Consider the following 24,751-nt stretch of genomic DNA (forward strand, 5'->3'; position numbering starts at 1 on the left):
TGGCTCCTAAAGGTGCTTTAGAAAAGAATCAGAAAAAAGGTGTGGACTCTGCAGAGTGCTGCAGGAGCTTTACTATGCAAATGAGGGCCCAGCTTTTATTGTTGCCAACTTCTTCTTTTCTTATAACCTACTACAGTAGTAGGGTGCAGTCCACAATGATGAGGAAACTTTTTTTTTTTAGTTTTTTTTAATGGCAGTTAAATGAATGTCAAGATTCCTGGCATCGATCATAAATTACCTTAGGATTCATACTCTCCAAATTTGCCAGACTGTTCTAAAGTTGTCAGTGTTTGTACTCAAGATGGACATGTAAGGCAAGAACTATTACCCTGGCTGCAATAACAAGGTTTCCAGGCTGTCATGTTAAACCTATAATTTTGCTTACTTCCTACATAAATGATCTAAAGGAGGGGATATCTAGTACAATCTCAGTATTTGCGGATGATACTAAACTAAGCATGCCAATATCTTCTATACAGGATGTGGAAACCTTACAAGTGGACCTGAACAAAATGATGGGGTGGGCAACTACATGGTAGATGAGGTTTAATGTTGAAAAATGTAAAGTAATGCACTTGGGTGCCAGAAACCAGAAAGCAAGCTACTCACTAGGGGGGGGGGGGGGGGGCTCTGGGTGAGTCTAGGATGGAAAAGGACCTGGGGGTACTGGTAGACAACAGGCTTGGCAGTGGCGTGCGATGCCAAGCCGCTGCACGCAAACCAACAGAATACTGTGATGTATAAAAAAGGGGATTCACTCCAGAAATAAAGAGATTATTCTCCCTCTCTACAAGACTCTGGTCCGGCCACATCTGGAGTATTCTGTCCAGTTCTGAGCACCGGTCATCAGGAAGGATGTGCTGGAACTGGAGAGAGTCCAGAGAAGGGCAACAAAAATAATTAGGGGAATGGAGGGCATCAGCTATGAGGAAACACTACAAGCACTGAACTTATTCTCTCTGGAGAAGAGACGATTGAGGGGGATATGATATCAATGTACCAATACTGTACTGGCGACCCTAGCATAAGGAACAAACTATTCAGAGAAAGGGAATACAATAAGACACGTGGCCACTCACTAAAACTAGAGGAAAGGCGGTTTAACCTTAAAATACGCAGGGGGTTCTTCACTGTGAGAGCAGTAAGGATGTGGAATTCTCTTCCGCAAACAGTCGTATCAGCAGGGAGCATCGATAGTTTCAAAAAACTATTAGATGGGCACCTTAAAGACCACAACATACAGGGGTATACGATGTACGGTTAACAGCAAACACACACACACATCATAGGTTAAACTGGATGGACTGATGTCTTTCTTCAACCTCACTAACTATGTAACTATACACATTTTGGGTCAGTGCACTGGAAAATATTAAGCCTTCTGACCAGCATGCCAACTGGAGAACTAGCATTCAAGTTCTTATTCTAGATGGTTTTTGTCTACATAGGTCTACAGTGGCAGCTCACTTTATCTCTGGTCTCCTTTAGCTTGTCCTTTTTTTTTTTTTTTTCTTTGTCAAAAGAGATTTTTATTTGAAAAAAAATCAGCATGCAGATTCCGGAAATGCTCACAGTACAAAACAAAGTTGTGATGTATAGGAACAGGTCAATTGCAGCGTCCAGCAGCATAAAACTATGTTCAGTTATCTAAAGAGACCATACAGCCCCAGCTAGCGGCCAGAGAACAGCTGTTACAATACAGATATAGCATTATAGCAAACTCCAAAGTCAAATAATAGTAAGCACCATTTAATAGACAAAATTGTACTTTTACCTCACATTCTACCCCAATATCCTATCAATAACCAAATCTTCTGGAGCCAGCCCTGGTACATTGAGCCAACTTCCACAAACCCTCTAAAATTTAGCAAGGCATGCAGTGGAGTGCTGACAGATGACTTCATATTAAGGGTGGTATGCATGTTGTCAATCCATTCCTTAAGGGATAGAGGGAAAGTGCTTTTTCAGCAGAGAAGGATAGCTTGGCATGCCTAAAACAGGGCTCTGGAAGCCTATTCCTTTTTTTAAAGACATCAAGTATTATATCAGCTAAAACTCCCAGTAAACCACATCTGGGGTCAGAGGGGATGTCATTTTGGAATACTCTGTTAACTGAAGCAAGAATGGTTGCCCAATATCTATGCAATGCATGGTCCCTGCTACATTTAGGGCCTTTAGCTTGTTCTTAAACTAAAACAAATCCAAAGAATGCTTTAAAATTATTGTTATAAGTGTCCAGGATTCATGGCACTTGCCATAAAGTTTAAAACCTGAAGGGAAGATCTAAATCTTCTTCCTGCTATTTTTGAGATTGGTTATTACAGAAAAAAAATAGCATCCACAACAAAACATAAGATCAGGTATGGAAATAGGATGTTTTCCTCATTTTTTTTTTTTTAAATTTAGCAATAGAAAGGTACGAAAACAATAGATATATTTAGCAATAGAAGGCTTCGAAAACAGGGACAGCTTCGCCTTGACAGCCACAAAGTGCATTATAACGTGTCAAAAATCACGGGAAAAGGAAAAAATGTACTCTATTGGTGAACCCTGAGGAGTGGAAGCGGGTGGATTAGAGAAGTATCCAGATGTACAGAACAGGCTGTATAAACCGGAGACCTAGAACAAAACCTTAAATATGAACTGGGTATAGCAATATGAGCCATAGTAAATGACCGAAATAGCTAAGGGGGAGGAATGGAAGGGGCCTCTGAGTCTGGGATATGCTGAATTTTGAGCCTGCCCAATGAGTTGGTTAGATCAGCACGTAAGTACAAGTCCATGTAGGGGAAGGGCTATATATGTGAGGAGATCTCGTCGGGGGAGAAAGAATTTTACATAAAACGTCACCACCGGGCAATGAAGCAGCGCATTGAATTGAAGTTTTGGACCACAGTGCCTAATTTCTCCAGAAGAAATAGAGTATTGAGCGCCTGCTTCACTGTGGATATTCATTGCAGAGAGGGTTGAATTGTTACAGTTGAAGATGCAAAGCATGGGGTCCTTGGACACAAGAGACATGTTGAACTTGATCAATATATTTGAGAACCTGGTCCCAATATAAGGAGGTCCCTTGGCAGCCCCAAAGTTTGTGCATTAGAGTTGGCCGAGGGGCGGCATGCTAGGAGCAGAAAGATTGAGAGGAAACCGCAGAGCAGTGACAAAACAGATAGTAGGCTTAATGAGTGATTTTTAGGCTGGGTTTTGCACCATGAGTCAGACCACTAGTGCACGCACCTTTTGGTATCCAGCCAGGACTTGTTCAGGGGTGTCCTCTTTTTGCCAAGAACAGACATCCATGATTTAAAGGGAACAAGGGGGTATTTTGGTGCTTGATAGATTGGAGTAGACATCTGAAATTCAATTATGATCACGACTGAGCAGTGCTTTAACAAAGGAGCCTGGTTAATTGATAATAGTGGACGGCCTGTGATGCAGGGAGGGAGTGTTGTGTAGATAATTATGTGAAAGATCTGAAGGAGCCACAATCAGTATCTATGACATCAGCGACAGTTAAGTGGCCACAGTTAGCCCACTGTGCAAAAGCCTTATGTTCTGTAGAGCGGGGAAACATTGGGTCGGAAAATGGAAAATAGATTATAATTAGTTTTATATGTTCTTAAACATTTAACTTATTAAGTTAATATGCCATAATTACTACAGACATTTAATTGCTTATGAATGTGATTCAGTATTTTCTTTCTCTTTTGTGATTCTACTTCTGCTTTGAAATCACAGAAGAGTGTTCAGCTGGCAGGCAGGGTCAAGCTAGTAGAAATATTATTTGACGTGTGGTATGTAGATTACCCATGACAATTGGCAAAATTTAAAACTGAAATAAATAGAAGAGAAAAAGGACATTGAATTAGGAATTTGAAAGGGTAAAGCAGGGGAAAATAAGGGGAAAGCAGGTTATTTGATTGGGAAAACGTGGTCTGCTAGTGTTTTTTTTGTAGTAAATAACACCTTTTTTTCCCTTTTTGTGTACTGTGCTATAGAAATCATTAAATTGCGAACACAAAAACGAAGACGAGAACAGCTTCCAGCTGATGATCTTCCTGAAACTACAGGTAGTTTAAACTGTGATCTCACCACCACTGCTGCTGTACCACCTGAAGCAAATCAGGAAAAAGAAAATGCAAAACTCTCAATGCCAACTGATGCTTGCCCCATTCAAGAGTCACCTTGTATTAATCAAGAGCCATCTTCTGGGTCAACAAGTCCAGACAAATCCACCAATGTTCCACAACAGCGGAGAAGAGTCAGAATAGTGGAAGACAGTAAATGTACCCAAGCTGTAAGTGAAAGAGACGACACATTAATCTCCAAAGCCAGGTCAGTGTGTTCTTCGGTTCTTGAACGCTGCATTCAAGAAAGACCTAGATCTTCTTTTTTATTTCGCTTTGTGAGCTACATTTTCCGCCTCTTCCTATTTTTCTTAAGCTTTGCATGGTGTTTGTTTCCTGCATTCCGCTGTCCAAGACTTTTTCGTCCTTTTAAAAAAAACTAAAATCATTAACTGAAAAAAAAAATATAATTTAATTTGACCTTTGGAATTGTGTCATATGCTGTATGTATCTTAGTTTTGCACTTGATGTCCAGTATTATTAATTTAAAACCCAACTGAAATCACAGAAGTAGATACTGTGTGTAGTTTGATAAACATTGTACTGACAACCTTCATTTTTATAGTCTTACCTCCATTTTTCTGTTACAACACTTATGTAGGGTATTTAAATATGACTGTGAAGTTCATAAAATACCAGGGTTAGACCCAGAACTGTCGGTGTTTAGCATTTAGTAACAACACTCTCACTTTCTTCCTTTGTAATAGAAGTCTGAAATATGGGGGATGTCTGTTACTCTGCTTTGCCAGCATAGAGTACTGGAGTAGAAACAGCATTTTCACTAAGAGAAAAGGGTATGTTAAGACATTTCCAAGCAAAAATTTGTCATAAATCATAATATTCAAGGGGTACAGGACCTTTCTAAGATAAAAAGGTGTGAGACTTCAGTTGGGCTTTTAAAGTTTTAATTCTTCGTTTGATTTAACTATAAAAAAAAATGAAGTAGTATACTATCTTGGCACAAGTATGACATTTGTTTCACTTTTAACCAAAGAAACAATTGATTCTGTATATGTGATGGCTTATCGGTGAGTTTCTGCTTTGATGTCGCCCAGTCAGCGGCCTGTGGGCTGGAAGGTGTTACGATTGTGTTCCTTAATTGTATTGGGGAAAGTGGCGTCACCTCCTGCTTTGTTGTCTGGCATTAATCACAAAAGTGGCTGAACAGAAATACAAATCATTTGCAGATGAAATAATTTACATATCTGCAGTTTATCGTAAGCTTGGTTTTATGTATAGTACAGTTCATGGCAAATTTTTCCCTATCGTTCATTGACGGACACAGCTCCTGATCTTCTTAACCATCGGGTTATACTGCCCGCTACAGGAGTAGGACACTAGGCAGAAAAAAAGCTTGACTACGCCTATGGGCAGTCCCAGGGGGTATACTCCTGCTCTCAGCTATAGGCACTCTGTTTTTTTTGCCTAGTCAGGAGTAAGGACCTAGTTCCGTGCTGGGATCTTTAGTCCTGGCAATTTTTTTCTTTTTAGTGGATTTTTCTATTTTTTTGTGTGAGAATCTAAAATCAGCTGCTGGACTGGGCGACGAGCTGGATATTTTTTAAAATCAAGTGTTCATCTCAGTCTGGCCAGAGAGCGCACAGGCCTCAGTTCCGTGCTAGGTCAGCCGCGACCTAGCCCCACTGGACGGGGGCTGGCCTGCGAGTTAAACGTCTGGCGAGGTCGCAAACAACCTGGCCTCGACCTGTCGCAGCGTTCCTTCTTGCCAACAGCCTCCCATTTCGATAGAGAGGAGGTTCTGTCTGGAGCGGTGCCCACCCTGTTCCTGGTATGGTAAGTGGCTGTCTCCCCTCTCCCCCTAGAGGGTGTTATGGTGGACTTGGGCCCCTCCCTGGGACGGTTGGACCCCCAAGTTTTCCTCCCCATGCAGCGTCCCCCCTCTCTCGGTGGTCCCTGCGGACATTTTTCCCCTCATCTGCCTACCCCCCTCCACATGGGGTGGCCATACTACCTTTTAGGTAGGTCTGGGGTGCTAAGCTTGCGATGGGGGTGGGGGGGCGCTGCCGGCAATCAGCTTTTGGGAGGGGGCTGTACCTGTTGGGGGCTCTTGCCAGGGCCTCCTTCTTCCTGATGGTGTCGTTTTCGGGGCTCTTGGGACCCCTCCTGGGCCCCTAGGAGCTGCTTGGTGCCGCAATTTTCTTGTAGCCTGTGTGCTGTAGATTTGGCGGCCAGGTTTGTGTAGCCTCGGAAGCTATTTTGTAGTGGTTTCTCATTACTAATAGCGGTGGGCATGACTGTAAAGCATATATGGGCGGTGATTTTGGTGGTGGAAGCCCCTCCTTATCCCCTGGTGCTGACTCCTTGATCTTTCTCTTCCTGATCGCCACATGTGTGTGCAGATAGTCTGGCGCTGCGGTGCCTGATCGGTGGGTGGTGAGTCCGGTGGGGTCCTCTCCCTCTCTGCTTTAAGATCGGTTGGTACTCTGGGCCTGATGACCTGTGGTGCTGCCAGTGTGGTGGGGGTGTTTTTTTTTTTTTTACACCTTTTTTTGTGGGTCCCCCTTTTTCACTAATGGAGTTCCTGGAGCACATTTCCCCAACTGATCCTCTCTGAGGCTGCCAGGCCCTCTGGGTCCTAACGATCCCCTACTGCACTGTTAGCGATCCTGGAGTCTTTGGTGTCCAAGGTGGATTTGATCCTAGGGAAACGAGCTAGCAAAAAGCGTCCCCTGCCTTCACCTGCCTCATCTGTCTCATTAGATCCTGAATCTGATTCGGCCGCGCAGACATGAGTCACCCTGTTGTGTCTGTGTTCACACACCCTGATTTCTCAGATAGTGAGGATGATTCCTCTGCTCCTGTAGCTGCGTATGAAAAGGCGCTGGTGGATGCACTGGTTGTACCTGTGTGTGAGAGACGTTAAAAATGGAGGATGCAGCTAATGCTGCATAAGAGGCGTCGGTTCCTTTTGGCACTCACAAGCCCTCCAGAGCGGCAAGGGTGTTCCCCTTTCCCGCTTGCTTTGATAAAATTGTCGCTAAACAAGGGGGTTGTCCAAAACGCTAACTTGTGGTCCCTAAGCGTTTTGCTATGCGATTCCCTTATGAGGACTCCCTGCTTAAAAAGTGGACTGTCACACCTGTGGTGGACTCTCCGGTTTCTAGATTAAACAAAGCAACCATGATTCCAGTTGAGGAGTCCACGGCCTTTAAGGACCCGACTGACAGGAAAGCAGAGGCTGTGGCTCGCCATATGTACACTGTGGCTGGTTCGGCACTTGGGCCCATTTTTACTATTCCCTGACGTCACAAACTCTGACTGGGTGGGCCAAGCTTTTACGCCAGGACCTAGAAAGAGAGCAGCCTCCCCCTGCCTTTGCTGAGCTGGTGGACCAGTTGATCCAGGGGCTGCAGTTTGTCTGTGTTGCCTATTTGGATGCGCCTCCTCTAATTGCGAGGCTGTTTGTCTCAGCAGTGGTCCTTAGGCGTGGTATTTGGCTTAAATGCTGGTCTGCAGACCAGACTTCTAAGAAGGGTCTCACCTTGGGGGAAGAGTTCCTTTCTTCAGCAGGCCAGTAAGGGCAAGGGGCCCCGTCGTAGACATGTTCCATCCTTCTCGGCCCATAAGAAGTTTTTTTGTTCCTCAGGGTCTCAAGACAAGGGCTCAAAACCCTTCAGGGCCTCCTCTGGAGGATCCAAATGAACTTGGTCTGGCAAGCCGAGAGCGGGTTTCTCCAGACCTGCGGACAAGGCTCCCTCAGCATAACGGGGGACTCTCACCCTTATGTGGGGTTGAGGGGCATCTTTGCTGGTTTATGAACCCCGTGACCTCCCTGATACAGGACAAGTGGGTCCACAAAGTCATATGGTCCGGCTACAAGACTGTGTTTTGTTCTTACTCTCCGGAAAGGTTTTTTCACTCCAACTTGCCCCTGCCCCTAAACCACTTACGGGGTCTCTTTGGGGCAGTGCAAGACTTGCTGAGCCAAGGGGTGATTGTCCGGGTTCCAACTTTGGCACATTTCAGGGGTTTTATTCAAACCTGTTTACATTCCCCAGGAAGGAGGGCAAGGTGCGTCCAATTCTGGACCCCAAGGCGCTAAACTGCTTTGTGCAGAAGTTCCGAATGGAGTCCATTTGCTTGGTAGTGGCAAATTCCCATTGACTTGTATGGGGCAGCCATTTTCCCTGTGCTTCTTATAGACTTGCATTGGCAGCCATTTTTGTGTAGCCCTATTGAGCTACACAGGCAGTGTGACCTTTCACATACTAGGCTGATGTCATATCCTGTGTCTCTCACTTTCTTGCTGCACAGACCAATTCAGGAGGTATTCTCTGTCGTTGGTAAAGTACTGGGATCTTTGTGGGCATATCCCTGCACATTCTATCTATATATATTTAAAGGGATCTCTGCAGTCCGCGGTGATTGGTGGTGGGGACCGCGATCAGCGCTTTTAAAGTGATAGTGCTCCGTTTTTTTTCTGTTAAATTACTATGGATTCCCAAGTAGTGATTTCAGACCCCCTTAGTGTGACTACCGGACCTACCGGATCACAGCCACTGACCGCAAATTTAGCAGCACTGGAAAGCCTGGCGACCAAGGTCGATTTTGTTATGAAAAAGGTTACTAGCCGCAAATGGCTGCTGCTGCTACCATCATTGGTGGGGTCCTCTGATTCAGAGACTGATATGGTCGCACGGACGTCCCCCCTCCCTACCTGTAGGGTCGCTGTCCTCGCAATCGGATGGTGAAGAGGACCTGTCCTCTTCCGCTGCAGCGCTTTGGTGGAAGCCCTAATTGTTTCAGTAAGGGAAACTTTGAAAATGGCACATGAGCCCACGCCGGCAGGGACACGGGTGTCCTTTGGCTCCCACAAGACCCAAACATCGGGCAAGGGTTTCCCTTGTCCCGAGAATTTTCTTGATATTGTTAATGACCAATGGCGGCGCATCAAGCACGTGCTTGTCGTGCCTAAGCACTTTAAACGCCGTTATCCCTTTGCTGAGACGGTTTCCAACCGTTGGACTATACCGCCTAAGGTGGCCCAGGCCCTGGTGTTCCTGTGTGATGCGTCCTTGGAAGCAGCTTCCCTGGTGGCCAGTGTCTGCTGTGGGGATTGCCTTAAGATGCATGGTTTGGCTGAAGAGCTGGTTGGCTGACCAGGCTTCCGCAGTCCACATTCCGGGTGTGGAGAATTAGCAAGCGGATTACCTGAGTCGTCAGGGGCTGGATCAAGGGTAACGGTCCCTTCATACGGAGGTGTTTCATCACCTCTGTGCCCGGTGGGGGACTCTGGAGGGTGGATCTGTTTGCGTCTTGCCTCAACAGAAAAGTCCTGAGGTTTGTGGCCAGGTCTCAGGATCCTCTGGCCAACGCCACAGACGCTTTGGTGGTTCCTTGGAGCCAGTATCGGCTGATTTATGCCTTCCCTCAGCTCAAACTCCTGCCGAGGTTTCTTCGCAGAGTGTCGGTGGAAGAAATTCCCGGTCATTCTGGTGGCCCCAGACTTGCCTCATTGGTCTTGGTACGCAGACCTAGTAAAACTGGTCGTCGATCCTATGTGGAGACTTCCTCTGTGGGAGGATCTGCTGTCCCAGGGACCGATTTTTCCATCCTGCTTTACGGTCACTGGCTTTAACGGCATGGCTGTTGAAAGCGAGGTGTTGAGGGGTAGAGGTCTTTCTGACTCTGTGATTCCTACACTTTTGAAGGCCAGGAAGTTGACGTCCAGGAAGATCTATCATCGTACGTGGAAATCGTACATTTCCTGGTGTGAATCGCTGCAGCTGTGCCCTCGCTTGTTTTCAATAGCTAGGGTTTTGGCCTTTTTACAAAAAGGGGCTGAGCGGCAGTTGGCTTTGGGCACTATCAAGGGCCAAGTGTCGGCCTTGGCCATTTACTTCCAATGTCTGCTAATGCTCTGATTCGCACCTTTATTCAGGGGGTGCATCATCTGGCTCCCCCACGGAGATCCCTTTTGCCTCCGTGGGATCTCAATCTGGTTTTGTTCGTTCTTCAAAAGCCTCCTTTTGAGAACATTAGGGGGATTTCTCTGCTTTCTTTATGCAATAAGGTTGCCTTTCTGGTGGCAATTACTTCTGCCCCGCAGAGTGTCAGAGTTGGGGGGCTCTGTCCTGTCATTCGCCTTATTTGGTGGTCCACAGAGATAAAGTGGTACTCCGACCTAATCCGTCTTTTCTTCCTAAGGTGGTGTCAGATTTTCATCTTAATGCAGACATAGTGTTGCCTTCTCTATGTCCTAAGCCTCAGCATCCCAAGGGTGCTCTGGATGTGGTTCGGGCGATAAGGGTTTATCTGGTGGTAACTGAGTCTTTTAGCAAATCACACTCTATCTTTGTTCTTACCGAAGGACCTCGGAAAGGTTTGGCTGCTTCTGCTGCGACCATTTCCAGGTGGATCAGGCAGACGGTTGTTCAGGCTTATTCACTGAAAGGTCAGGTTCCTCCTTTCGCTGTTGAGCGCATTCTACTAGAGTGCCGAGTGCCTCTAGGGCTTTTCACCATCAGGCCTCTGTAGTGCAAGTTTGTAAAGCAGTGACTTTGTCGTCTGTGCACACTTTTACTAAATTCTACAAGGTAGATTTGTTGGCATCTTCAGATGCTTCCTTTGGCCACAAGGTTTTGCAGGCTCCTGTTTCATAAGAAAATTTGTTTCTTTCTCTTTAGGGTTTTTTCTTTCATGGGTGAGCTCCTGTTGTTCCTGTTTAAGCTTCTTGTTACCTAGTTGGCTAAGTTTAGCCTTTGGAGTTTACGTTTACTATCTGGTTGCGTTCTCCCCACCCCTCATGCCTACACTGTTTTGGGACGTCCCAATGGTCTAAGAAGTATGAGAGCTGCATCTGTCAATGGACGATGGAGAAAACTGGATTTTGTAAGAACTTACCGTAAAATCCTTTTCTCTTGAGTCCATTGACAGACGCAGAACCCGCCCCTCTGATATGGGGATGGTTTTGGGTCTTCTTTTACTGCTTGCAACGAAACGGTTTTGCTGGAGCAGGGTGTGGGGTGTTATGCCTATAGGGACAGCCCCGTGGGTGTGGTGAATTGCTTTTTTTCCTGCCTAGTACTACTCCTTCAGGGGGCAGCAAAACCCAATGGTCTAAGAAGTATGAGAGCTGCGTCTGTCAATGGACTCGAGAAACGGATTTTACGGTAAGTTCTTACAAAAATCCAGTTTTTCTGCACTTGGCACCAAAGCACTTCAATCTTTTTGTAATAGAAAGGGGAGACAGCCCTCAAACCTTATACGTAAATCAAATAAACACTGTCAATGAAATTATAGTGACAAATCACTTGTGAAAATAATATATAGCAGAACACTTATGAATATCAAGTGAACCAAGGGGTTCCTTAAGGTGCTCAACTTAAAGTGTCTGTGCTTGATATTTTTACAGTTCTAGTACTCTGAAGGTGCTAGTGCAAAAGGTGCAATAAAATGATTTTAAGTGATAATTCCAAGGTATAAAGTATATCTCTGAAATTACAGAGCTCTTGCCTAGGGCTTGGAAAAACCAAAAGTGGGACTTTACCGATACCAGTAGACACTAAGTATTCACAAGAGAGTTAAAGATATTAGAACTTTATTAATTAGAATATAAAAATCATCCGCGTAGCACATACTGGATGAATAATATAGACATAGCAAAAAACTAAACAATCAAAGTCAAAACCTACACATAATAGATAGAATACATCACATAGATAGGTACAGTAATGTATACATGACTATATAGAGGTGATAGAAATGTAGCTACTCAAAGTGAACACTCCTAATTGCGTCCACTAGAGCAGTGCCTGACATGTTTCGCCGGATGGCTTCTTCAGAGGCGTTAGTAACTAGGATCAATGGTCGTGATACTACATTAATTGTAAAGCGAAAACAAGAATAAGTATTACAGACATTAAATGATATCACAATGTTGATTAAATGGACAAAACCTCATGCGGGTCCAGGGAGGAAAACCACACCCATTGAACAGATAGCCCAAACCATCAGAACGCACCCCCAAGGTGACATGCATGAAAAGGAAGTGGCAAGAGGCGCATAAATACAGCTGGGGGGGGGGGGGGACGAGTGCGGGAGCGGGTATTAAATGATATCACCAAATATTGTAACCACGTGATAAAAAAAGGGGGTAAAAAGGTATATTAGAGTAAATTTTCTGATAATTCCAAGGTGCTGAGTGCTCAGTGCAGATAAATGTCCACATGCAGGATCAGAAAGGGGAATCCGTCACCCGGGTAATGCACCCACTTACCAGACGACCCCTTGGGGTCTAGCATTGGGGAAATGGTCTCTTTAGAATGGTTCTGGTTCTTCCCAGAGCTGTTCCACCTAACTCTTTCTACTGGGGTGTGACTGAGGATCCGTTCCACTATCTCAGAAGGAGCCGGATGGAGTTTCCACTATGTGTCCCCTTTGAAGATATGGTGGTCTGTAGGGAAAACCTGTTTAGCACTGATCTTTCTAATCTTTTTCACTTGGATTTTTTTTTCACTGGACACTTCTATATGATTAAGGACACTTTATCATATCTGTGTTTTTTATTTGATTTCACAGCCACATATTTTAACCGAGCAATTGAACACTTTTTGTCACATGAATTTGATATGGACACTTTTGTATGATTATGGACACTTTATCATGTTTGTTTTTTATGAACTTCACAGTTTTCATTTTGTATGTTCTTCAGCGCTGCATTATTCTTTGTATTATTCACCATGGATGTCAGCCTGTCCGGGTGGCGAGGCATACTCGGAAAAGATTCTGCTCGGGGGGTCTGGACACTGAAAGAGTCCAGTTTTCCGATTAATGTACTGGAGCTCCGAGCGATCAGACTTTCTCTGAATCATTGGACGGATCATCTTCAGGGGTGTCCGGTGCAAATTCAATCAGACAATGCCACGGCTGTAGCCCATGTCAATCACCAAGGGGGCACAAGAAGTGTCCTGACGTCTCAGGAAGCAGCGAGCATTCAAAGGTGGACATTTCGTTCAGCCATCTCTGCTGTACACATTCCAGGGGTGGAAAATTGGCAGGCGGATTACCTCAGTCGACAGGCGTTGGTCACTTCCTCCGGAGGTGTTTCATCAGTTGTGCCTCTGGTGGGGTACTCCAAAGGTGGACCTGTTGGCCTCTCATCTCAACAGGAAGGTGAAGAGGTTTGTGGCACGGTCTTGGGACCCTCTGGCAGATGCCACAGGTGCGCTGGTGGCCCTGTGGGATCAGTATCGTCTGATTTACGCCTTTCCCCATCTCAAGCTTCTGCCAAGACTTCTGCGCAGCTTCAAGGCAGAAGGGATTCTGGTCATCTTAGTGGCTCCATACTAGCCTCGCTGGTCTTGGTATGCCGATCTGGTGCGGCTGGTCACCGATGTTCCTTGGAGACTTCCTCTCAGGGAAGATCTGCTGTCCCAAGGGCCAATCTTCCATCCTGCTTTACAGTTGCTGACTGTATCGGCTTGGCTGTTGAAATCCAGGTGCTGAAAGATAGAGCTTTGTCTGTTTCAGTGATTCCTTATCTGTTAAAAGCTTGAAAATCTACCTCTAGGAAGATCTACCATTGAACATGGAAGTCATACATTGCGTGGTGTGAGTCTCTTGGGGTTCATCCTCGCTCCTTTTAGGTGGCTAATATCTTGACCTTCCTCCAACAGGGGGTTGAGCAGCGCCTGGCCTTGAGTACTATCAAGGGCCAGGTCTCAGCCTTGGCGGTCTTCTTTCAACATCCTTTGTCCACACTTTCCTTGGTGCATACTTTTATCCAGGGAGTTTGACCCTTGGCTCTTCCATTGCGGTCTCGATTGCTGCCTTGGGACCTCAATTTGGTGCTTTCAGTCCTCTAGAAACCTCCTTTTGAAAATCTTAGGGCGGTTCCCCTGCTTACGTCATCCCAGAAAGTGGCCTTTTTGGTGGTAATCATTTCTGCGTGCAGGTTGTCGGAGCTGGCGGCATTGTCTTGTCATTCACCTTACTTGGTGGTTCACAGAGATAAGGTGGTTCTTCACCCCTGTCCGTCGTTCCTTCCAAAAGGTCTAATTATACTTGCGCTGATCTTGCATTGAATTTTTATGTGATTTTCATTTGAATGAAGACATTGTGTTGTCTTCCATGTGTCCCAGGCCACACCATCCAAAGGAAATTGCCTTGCATTCCTTGGATGTGGTTTGGCCATTTAGAGTGTACCTGGCAGCTACAGGGTCTTTCTAAGAGACTCCCTTTTTGATCTTATGAACGGACCTCGGAAGGGATAGTTTGCTTCTGCTGTGACCATTTCCAGATGGATAAGACACAATGTATCAGGCCTATTCGATTAAGGGTCAGAATCCTCCTTCCCCTGTTACGGCACACACTACTAGGGTGCTTAGTGCCTCCTGGGCCTTCCGTCCTCAGTCGTCAGTGATGCAGGTTTGCAAGGCGGCTACCTGGTCGTCTGTGCACACCTTTACAAAATGTTAAGTGGATGTGTTGGCATCTGTGGATGCTTCCTTTGGCCACAAGGTTTTGCAGGTTGCTGTTTAGAGGACCTGGTCCTCTTTCAGGGTGTATGTTTTTTTTTTTTTTTTCAGGTGAGCTCCAGTTGTTCTTGGTTGAGCTCCATGTTACCTGGTTGGATATGGTTTAGCCTCAGGAAATTTGTTTACTGCTGTTCCCACCCCTCATGTTTGACACTGCTTTGGAAAGGTCCAATGGTTAAGAAGATCAGTAGCTGTGTCCGTCAATGAACGATAGAGAAAATTGGATTTTTGTCTTACCGTAAAATCCATTTCTCTGATGTTCATTGATGAACACAGCACCCACCCCTCTGTGGAGTTGGATTTCTTCTGACACTGCTTGTAACAAAATGGAGTGCCTATAGCGGAGAGTGGGAGTATACTCCCTGGGACTGCCCATAGGTGTAGTCACGCTTACTGTAGGGGGCAGTATAACCCAATGGTTAAGATGATTAGGAGCTGTGTCCGTCAATGAACATCAGAGAAATGGATTTTACAGTAAGACAAAAATACCATTTTTTTTAATGTCCGCAAATGTAATTTACTTACTTGCAAGTGTTTTAAAGTTGTATACTAGTTGTATCATACATAATGCCAGCCATGCTCCTATTTAAACTTTTAAAAATAAAAGCCTAAATTTCCTTTAGGGTTTACCGTGCACATTTCCAACATGGATTCATTTATTTCCTCGGACCTGACATTCTTCTCACCTGCTTCACTGGCCAGTAAAGCATAGGGGGATTTCAGCTAGTTTAGCATATCTATAAAGCCAGTTCTAGTAATAAAGTGAAAATAAATCAGTGGCACATAGGAAGAAGCTCTTAACCATTCATTAGTTCTTTTTTCCACTGCTGTGAGGGGCTCATAAACAAACTCTGCACTTTTGGTCAAACCAAACACAATGGGGTTGATTTACTAAAGGCAAATCCACTGTGTGCTGCAAGTGCACTTGGAAGTGCAGTCGCTGTGGATCTGAGGGGAAGATCTGGAATGAGAGGAAGCTCTTTTGAATTCTATCATCCAATCGTGGAAGCAAAAATGCTGTTTATTTTCCTTGCATGTCCCCCTCAGATCTACAGCGACTGCACTTCCAAGTGCACAGTGGATTTGCCCTTAGTAAATAAACCCCAATGTTCCCAAGGTACAGAGACAGTCAAATTGGCTCTGTACACAGTGTCTGTGAGCCAAGCTATCCAAGGTTGGCTCGGTTCACAGGCGTAGCAGCCACCTGATGATGCTTTATCCAGGTTATAATCGGCACTGGGTAAATAACTGTTTGCCTTTTTTTTATGTATGGTGGTTCTATAGTGGGTAAACGGATAATAGTTTATGTTAAAATTTGACTTGAGATAGATGTGTATATATATATATATATATATATATATATATATACTGCTCAAAAAAATTAAAGGAACACTTTGAAAACATATCAGATCTCAATGGGGACAAATATCATGCTGGATATCTATACTAATATGGCCTGGGTAATGTGTTAGGAATGAAAGGATCCCACATCGTTGGATGGAAATTAAAATGATCAACCTACCAGAGGGCTGAATTCAAAGACACCCCGAAAATCAAAGTGAAGAATGGATGCAGCAGGCTAGTCCATTTTGCTGAAATTTCATTGCAGCAACTCAAAATCGTACACCCCCACGTGCTTGTATGCATGCCTGACAATGTCTGGGCATGGTCCTAATGAGACGACGGATGGTGTCCTTGGGTATTTCCGTCCAGATCTGGACCAGGGTATCACTAAGCTCCTGAACAGACTAAGGTGCATCCTGGCAGTTTTGGATGGACCAAAACATAAGGTCTCAGAGGTGTTCTATTGGATTTAGGTGAGCAAGGGGATCATTCAATGATATCAATAATTCATCCTTCAGGAACTGGCTGCATACTCTCACCATATGAGGCCGGGCCATGTAGGAAAAGGAAGTCTAGATGGCTGCACACGGCTTCAATCACCTTTTTTGGTTCCAGATATAAAAACGACAATCCATACCGCACATAAAGTAGAAAAAACAGATCAGCTAATACATATATATACACATGAAAATATGTGAATAACTGAATGCAATCAATCTATCAATTAAACACACCTGTGTGTAGCCAGTGAAGCATAAACAGGTGAAATAATCATCCCAAAAGAAAGCCCAATCACCTGTTTAAACAAAGATAGCATCTTATATAAAAATGCCCTAAACAATTAAAAAAAAAATAGCAAATAACAAAACATGAACCTTAAGGCTCCGTTTCCACTATTGCGGCTACAAAGTCGTGCTACTTCTAGCGCGACTTTGTAGTGTAACTTGTTTGCGGCTTTCAGTGCGACTTGTCCCTCATTAAAGAATGAAGTCGCACTGAAGTCGGCCCAAAAGTAGTGCACAAACTATTTTTCAAGTCGCTGCTACTCAAGTCGCAGCAGTTAGAACAGGCCAAATTGAAATGAATGGCTTTTGACTTGCTGTGCGACTTAACTTGTGTCAAGTCGCACAACAAGTCACAATAGTGGAAACAGAGCCTAAAGCATACCAGTGACTTTGCTACCAGGTGCGTGTGTGTATTTCTCTTTCGTTCATTGACGGACACAGATCCATATCTTTTTTGACCCTTGGGTGGTTATGCTGCTCTCCATAAAAGTAAGACTAGGTGGAAACAAATTTTGACTATGCCCGTAGGGCAGTCCTAGGGGGGTATACCTCCCACTTCCTACTATAGGGCTTCAGTCTTTTCTGCCTAGTCAGGAGTAAGGACCTAGTTCCTTGTCGGGATCTCTGGTCCTGGCATTTTTTTTCCCTTTTTTTAAATTTAATTTTTTCTTCTTTTCTGTTCCTGTGGAACTACAATCAACTGCCGGACTGCGCAACACACTGGATATCCTAGATCATTCCGGTCTTCCCAGTTTGGCCAGCGAGCGTGACCCAACTTTAGCTCCACACTAGGTTGGCCGCAACGTAGCCCCACTCACAAGTAAAACACCTCGCAAGGATGCATAGCCCTGGACATGACACTGGTCACGACCTGATTTTCAGCGTACCTCTGGCCACAGCACCCCCATTCTGAGATGGTGCAGTGGACTGCCGGGAGTGGTGCCAGCTCGGTTGCCAGGTGTGTAAGTAGTGTCACCCCTCTTTCTCCTCTGGGAAAATGTTGGGGTGGACACGGGCCCTTCCTTGGGTTGGTAGGCCCCCTATGCATCACCTTCCCCGCTTAGTCCTCCCTCCCCAGGGTGGCCAGGCTATTCTCAGGTGTGGGTGTCCTGTGGTGATGGGCTGGAGGGGGAGGGAGCGAACCACCGGTGGCTCACAAAAAACTTTTATTTGGCAAGGATCCCTGTTAGGGCCCCCCTGGCGGACTACACGTAACTGGAGAACCTTTGGGGGTCCTGGGTGCCACGCCGCCATTTTGCGTTGGATAGCTGTTTTGTAGCTTTGGTGGCCATGTTCGTGTAATCCGGTGGCCATGTTTTCGGAGTTTCCCATTGAAATGAATGCGGCGGCCATTTTCTTGTAGCCTGCAGAGCAGTGATGTAGTGTTGGACCTCTGGTGGTGTCGGCACTTCCTCCTCTCTGATCGCCGCTTGGCAAGCAGCTTGGCACTCTGCATCCTTCCCTAAGTTGGTGGTGGTGAGTCCCTGTGGGGTACAGCTCCCTCTTTCTGCTATAGCAGCGCCGCTGGTGCGCTGGAGCTTGTAGTTCTACCGCTGCATTGGTGAGGGTTTTTTTATTGCACTTTTTTCACAATATTTTGGGCGGCCTCTGGGTTAACCATGGAGTCCCTGGAGCACATGTCACCACCTGACCCACTCTCGGAAGCTGCAGGACCCTCTGCCTCTCAGTCTACCCTGGCGGACATGACGGCAGTCCTGCAGTCATTTAGTGTCAAAAGTAGATCTGGCCATTTCAAAGCGGCCTAGCAAGAAGCGCCCTCTGTCTTCACCTGTCTCCTCTGCCTTCTCAGATTCTGAGGTGGATTTGGCCACCACGGACGCAAGTCAAACCACTAGGTCTGCGTCCATGCACCCTGGGTGCTCTGACAGTGAGTATGAATCCTCTTCCAGCACTTGTTGAGGCACTGATTGTATCAATGCGGGGAACTTTAAAATTGGAAGACACAGCTAATGCTGCGTCGGTACAATTTGGTACCCGCAGACTATCCAAGGTGTCTAAGGTGTTTCCCTTTCCTGCGTATTTCGACAAGATTGTCGCAAGTCAGTGGGGATCCCCGAAACGCATGGTTGGAATACCTAAGCGTTTCACTAGGAAGTATCCTTTTGAGGAGTCTCTTGAAGAAACTGACAGTTCCACCAGTGGTGGATTCTCCGGTTTCTAGATTGAATAAAGCCACGCTCCTTCTGGTGGAGGATTCCCCGTCTTTTGAAGACCCAGTGGACAAGAGAGCTGATTCTCTGGTCTGATACCTTTTTACCCCGTAGCAGGTTCAGTGCTGAGGCCGGTGTTTGCCATCACCTTGGTCTCTCAGACCCTAACCGAATGGGCAAAGCCTCTGTAACAGAATTTTAAAGGGGGTCAACATCCTCCTGAGTTGGCGGAGCTGGTGGATCAGTTGATACAGGGGTTACAGTATATCTGTGATGCCTCTCTGGATGCGGCCCCTTTAGCCTGCAGAGTATCTGTGACAGTTGTGACACTTCGCCGCATGATTTTGCTGAAATACTGGTCTGCGGACCAGGCTTTCAAAAAGGTGTTGATTGATCTCCCTTTTGTAGGAGACCGCCTCTTCAGAGCTTCTATGGAAGAGATTATTAAAGGTCTTACGGGAGGTAAGAGTCCACAGGTTGCCTAGAGCAAAGACCCTCGTGGTAAACATGGTAATTTCTTCTCGGCTCACAAACATCCCTTTCGTCCTGCGGGCTCGCAGGACAAGGGACAAAAGTCCACCCTTAACTGGGGGGGGGGGTTCCAAGAGGCCCTGGGCTGGTAAGTTAAAAGCGGATTCCACTGGTTCCGCAGAATAGCCCTCCTCTGCCTGAAGGGGCGCCCTCACTCGTGTCTGGGGTGGGGGTGATGTCTTCGCTTCTTTCCAAACCTGTGGACTTCTCTCATTCAAAACAAATGGATCCACGAGTTGATTCAGTCTGGTTACAAGATCGAGTTTTTCCTTACCTCCGGCAAGGTTCTTTCCTTACAACATTTGCCTGTCCCTGGATCAGCTGCATGGGGCGGTGCAGGATCTGCAATCACAGGGAGTAATTGTCCCCGTTCCAGAGTTGGAACATTTTCAGGGATTTTATTCAAATCTATTTACTGTTCCCAGGAAGGAAGGCAAGGTCCGTCCGATCTTGGATCACAAGGCCCTGAATCGCGTTGTGGTGGTTCAGAAATTTTGGATGGAGTCCATTCGCAGGGTGCTGGCATCCCTTCATCAAGGGGATTTTCTGGCCTCTCTCGATATCAAGGACGCTTACCTTCATATCCCAATATATGTCGGGCACCGGCGTTTTCTTCGCTTTGCCTTCTAAGAGGAACATTATCAATTTGTGGCATTACCCTTTGGTCTTGCCTCAGCTCCTCGGGTGTTCACAAATGTGTTGGCCCCGGTGTTAGCCTTGCTCAGACAGAGGGGGGTTGCGGTACTGGGGATCATCTTCTGTGAGCCGAGTCTCCGTCTGTCTTAAAAGACAATCTGGACATCACTGTGTGAACTCGGCATGAGTTAGGGTGGACGCTGAATTTTCAGAAATCAGCTCTGATTCCGTCCAACTACCTGGGCCTGACTTTGGATTCAGCCTCAGTGGAGGCAAAACTGCTTAGTTGTTCCTGGTTGAGTTCCTGGTTTCCAAAAAACAACAATATCTCTCCTGCGCTCAAGTGGTATGCGGGAAGGTGAATCTTCTAGGCGGTTTTATGACACAAAAGAAGTGGTCTTGCTGCCCCCCTCAGGACCAAGGGTATCCAAAAGGCACTACAAGAAAACAAGAGAAGGGCGCACCGACCTTGTGCATTACCACTTAAAAGTTTTTTAAAATCAAAGAAGGGTGGCGTACAATATACTCACAAACTTAGCATATGAACAAGCATATAGGAAATGGGCACCGCTCGCTTCCAGGACACTTCTCTACAGCTGGATAGCGTGATGACGTCCTCAAAACCTGATGTGGCTTACGCGTTTCGAGGGAGGACCCTCTTCCTCTACCCAGTGGCGATTTTGGCTCTGAGGAAGAGGGTCCTCCCTCGAAACGCGTAAGCCACATCAGGTTTTGAGGACGCCATCACGCTATCCAGCAGTAGAGAAGTGTCCTGGAAGCGAGCGGTGCCCATTTCCTATATGCTTGTTCATATGCTACGTTTGTGAGTATATTGTACGCCACCCTTCTTTGATTTTAATTAACTTTTAAGTGGTAATGCACAAGGTCGGTGCGCCCTTCTCTTGTTGTTTTCTTTGAGTTCCTGGTTTACCTGGTTGGCTATGTTTTTAGCCCTTTTTGGGAATTATGTGCATTGCTGTTTTTCCCACTCCTCATCTTGAAGATATGGAGCTGTGTCCGTCAATGAACAAAAACTGGATTATTGTCTTACCGTAAAATCCTTTTCTCTGATGTTCATTGATGGACACAGCACCCACCCCTCTGTTGAGTTGGGTTATGTTTTCTTCGGACACTGCTTGTTACATACTGAAAACATGTAGAAAGAAGTGGTTCCCCAGGTGAGGATGTTTTCTGCTCATGGGGTGCGGATGGAAAGACCTACTGCGGCAAGTTTGCAGCTACGGGCAGCTTATTGTCCTTGGCGACTTTACGAGACCGCTTCAGGGATTTTTCGATGTCCGGCTGGCGTTAAAGACAATTGACGGATTTTTTAGCTAAGCTTCCTGCTGCCCCCCGATCGATTGATCACCTCTCGGTATTGGAGAGGTGGTTTGTGGATCCCCCGGACTCCCGCCATCTACTGTCCCACATGTACAAATTGATTTTGAGCACGGTTTCCTGCACACCCCCTTACTATGTGCGGGAATGGGAGAGAGAGCTGGGGGTGGACTTCTCCCCTCCGCAGCTTCTTCGAATCTTCCGCTTGACCCATGTCTCCTCCATTAGTACCAGAATACAGGAATCTGCCTACAAATTTGTATTTGTATTTGGACCCCTGCCAAGTTGGCCCATATCTTCCCGGGCTCGGATCCCCGTTGCTGGAGGGGATGCGGACAGGTGGGCACATTCCTCCACATATGGTGGGAGTGCCCTCTGCTGCAACCCTTTTGGGACTCTATACAGGCTCTGAGGAAGAGGCACGGCCTCGAAAGGTGTTAGCCCTTCGTCTTCACGAGACATTGGACCTTTAACAAGGATGTTGCTCTATGGAATTGATATGCTGGATTATTTTGCATGTTTGTGAGTAGCTGATTTTAAACTTATTTCATTAAAAGCCCACTGAGGATAATGCGCTAGGCTGGTGCGCCCTTTTCTTTGTTTTTATTTGCAGTGACTCTATACATCACTGGGTAACGAAGTTAACACTTAATCCCCCTGGACGCACTCCACTACAATACTTGTTTCACGACACGCACTCATCTATTAAATGTTACAAGCGCAATGTCCTACCATTCCTGCTGAATGCAGCCAAGTGTCTGATACCAAGGCATTGGCGTCGGACTACCTGTCCTATGTTGTCCGAATGGAAAAGGGAGGTTAACTTGGTGATGGAGGCAGAACGAAAGGTTCTGACCTCGCAGGGTAAACAGGAACGCTTTAAGGACACTTGGACGGGGTGGATGTATTACTCGGACGAGATCCCGGATGTGTAGTCTGTGGTTTCTCCGTTTGGGGTCTCTGACTGATATTGGGTGGTGTATCTCCCTGCCAGGATGCCTTCTCTTTAGGGTCCATGTCTTCTCCAGGTTTCCCTCTGTCTGTTCCCTCTTCTTCCCTTCTTCCCATCTGTCTTTCTTTCCTTGGTTAGCTCCAGTGGACGCTATCCATCGCCCCTTCTTTTTTCTTTCTTCGTTTTTCTATGGAGGTTTCTCTCATTGTTTTCTTCTAATATACGTTATGGTGTAGATGTTTTAGTATTTAGTTGCCTTGGGTCTCTGTTATGTCTGGCCAGCTGGACGATTCCCCCGTGGGGGTTCCTGCGGATAGCTGTGACGGACATAATATCCTGAGGTTTTTTCCTTTGTTTGGCCAAACAGCACGTTCCCCACATTGATAGAAATTACCCTCTCGTGGATATCCATGTTCATCATTCTACATCCAGGTTGTAATGTAAGATGATTGTGCCTCTTTTTTTGTTTCTACTGTCTGGAACTTTGTTTGGTTCCTACCTTTGCTCTGTATGTTTTTGTGTTGTTATAAATTTGCTAAATAAAAATTATTTTAAAAAAATATAGCAAGAAGTGGGAAGTATACCCCCTAGGACTGCCCTAGGGGCGTAGTAAAATTGGTTTCCACCTAGTTCTACTCCTATGGAGAGCAGCATAACCCAAGGGTCAAAGAAGATAAAGAGCTGTGTGAACATCAGCGAAAGGGATTTTATGGTAAGAAAAAAAATAATTTTTTTTTTCAAAACGACATTCGTTGTATATATTACATTGTGCACATCTAACCTACAAATATTACCACGGCAGGGTTGTACAAGTGTGCACGTCAATCAATTATATGTGTAAATATTTACAGACCTGACCATCTCTTATAGCAAACATGTCACTAAGAGAGAAGTCACAACAGCAAAAAGAGAGACCCCGAAAACCGGAAACCAAGAGACAAAAAAACAGGTAAAAAAACCAACATATATCAACTCGTATAGGCTCCTAGATAGATACTGAATCATAACATAGTGTGTATATACACACAAAATATATTAATATGTGCAGACAGCTGAAAACCCAAGTGGGATGTGTCCCCTATTCATTAAAGTGGGAGACGTTCCACTCGTAGCTCACATGTAATGATGTAAACCAGATATCTGGTATTGCAATTAATGAACAAAATAATTTTGAAGTCCTTTGGTGGCGGCGGAGTGGATAGTGTCACCTCTTCTGATATGAAGGCAGCATGAACACCCACTCACACGGAAAGGACCCTTTAAACTGTAACCATTGAATAATTGTATTTTTTGCTGGTATAAAGACTAGGAGATAAAGTTCTACCTAAAGTGAGAGCCCTGGACTATGAGAGTAACCATGTTTATTTATGGAGGAAACCCTTTTTATCTAGCCATCCACGAAAAAACTCTACTAAAAAACGGGTTCGTTTTTCAGATACAGAGTTTGACACTTTGAATGATACCCTGGCTGCTACTGCCTCAGACTCATCCCTTGAATCCATTAATTAACCGAATGATGGAAATCGCTCTGTAAATGCACAGAGTTTAAACAGGAATGCCTATGGCTCCAACAAAAAAGGAAAAAGCCCCAAAAAAACAAGGAGGGGAGGAAGAAGAAGGCACAAGCGGGGGAGGGAATGTTCAATACCAGCTTTGAGGCCGGGTGCGGATGGCTAATGTTTTAAATCTGTCACAACAGGTGCTGAGTGATTCAGAGATTTCTTTGCTATCCAAAGTTTTATATTTTTGCCCGAGTAGACATTTTGATTTGTTTAGTACCGTACAAGATGTTAATAAATTTGTTCGTTTATTAACCCTTAAGAAACATTACTTCAATGTCTCAATGGGGGAGGATGAAGGGAGACCCAATGTTGTGGCATCAGCAGCAGATTTGTGTGCCTTATGCAATCTTGAGGAGCTCGCCTCTGAATCCCACCCTAATCTGGTAGAGTTGTCGGGTGGTCGCATGGTCATACCTTCGAGGTTGAGATCAGATTTATACCCCATTAATTCTTGAGGCAAAGATATGGATCTTTTTCGGAGACTAGTAGAGAAAGACCTTAACCGTCTGGCCCGCAAGTGTTCTGGTAGTTCTGTGTTCTAACCTTACTGTTACTGAGAAAATGGCTCTTCAGAGCTTTAGTAAAGATTGTGGTATCGTTATCAGGAACGCAGGCAAGGGTGGCTTTGTTGTCGTCCTTGATTCTGAACTATACAGAAATGAAGTTATGCGAGAGTTGTCCGATGATAGAACTCACTTGAAACTTAGGGGTGATCCCACACTTTCTTTCAAGAAAGACGTATCCACATTATCGGACAGAGTGGTGGCAGCAGGGATTTTCACTTTAAATGAGAGGAATATGTTTAT

At 45.5% G+C, this 24,751-nt stretch overlaps 1 protein-coding gene across 2 annotated transcripts in view; it reads left to right on the plus strand.

Moving 5' to 3' along the window:
- The window catches only part of SPDL1 (spindle apparatus coiled-coil protein 1), a 230,817-nt gene that overhangs the window by 185,124 nt on the left and 20,942 nt on the right, over positions 1-24,751 (plus strand). For both annotated transcript variants that reach the window (XM_082254869.1, XM_082254870.1), the window contains exon 11: positions 3,999-4,335. In XM_082254869.1, the coding sequence (XP_082110995.1) occupies positions 3,999-4,335 (337 nt within the window). The remainder of the gene's footprint in view (positions 1-3,998; positions 4,336-24,751) is intronic.

The sequence above is a fragment of the Pelophylax lessonae genome (genome assembly GCF_965119305.1).
Source record: "Pelophylax lessonae genome assembly, chromosome: 4".
Lineage (NCBI taxonomy): Eukaryota > Metazoa > Chordata > Amphibia > Anura > Ranidae > Pelophylax > Pelophylax lessonae.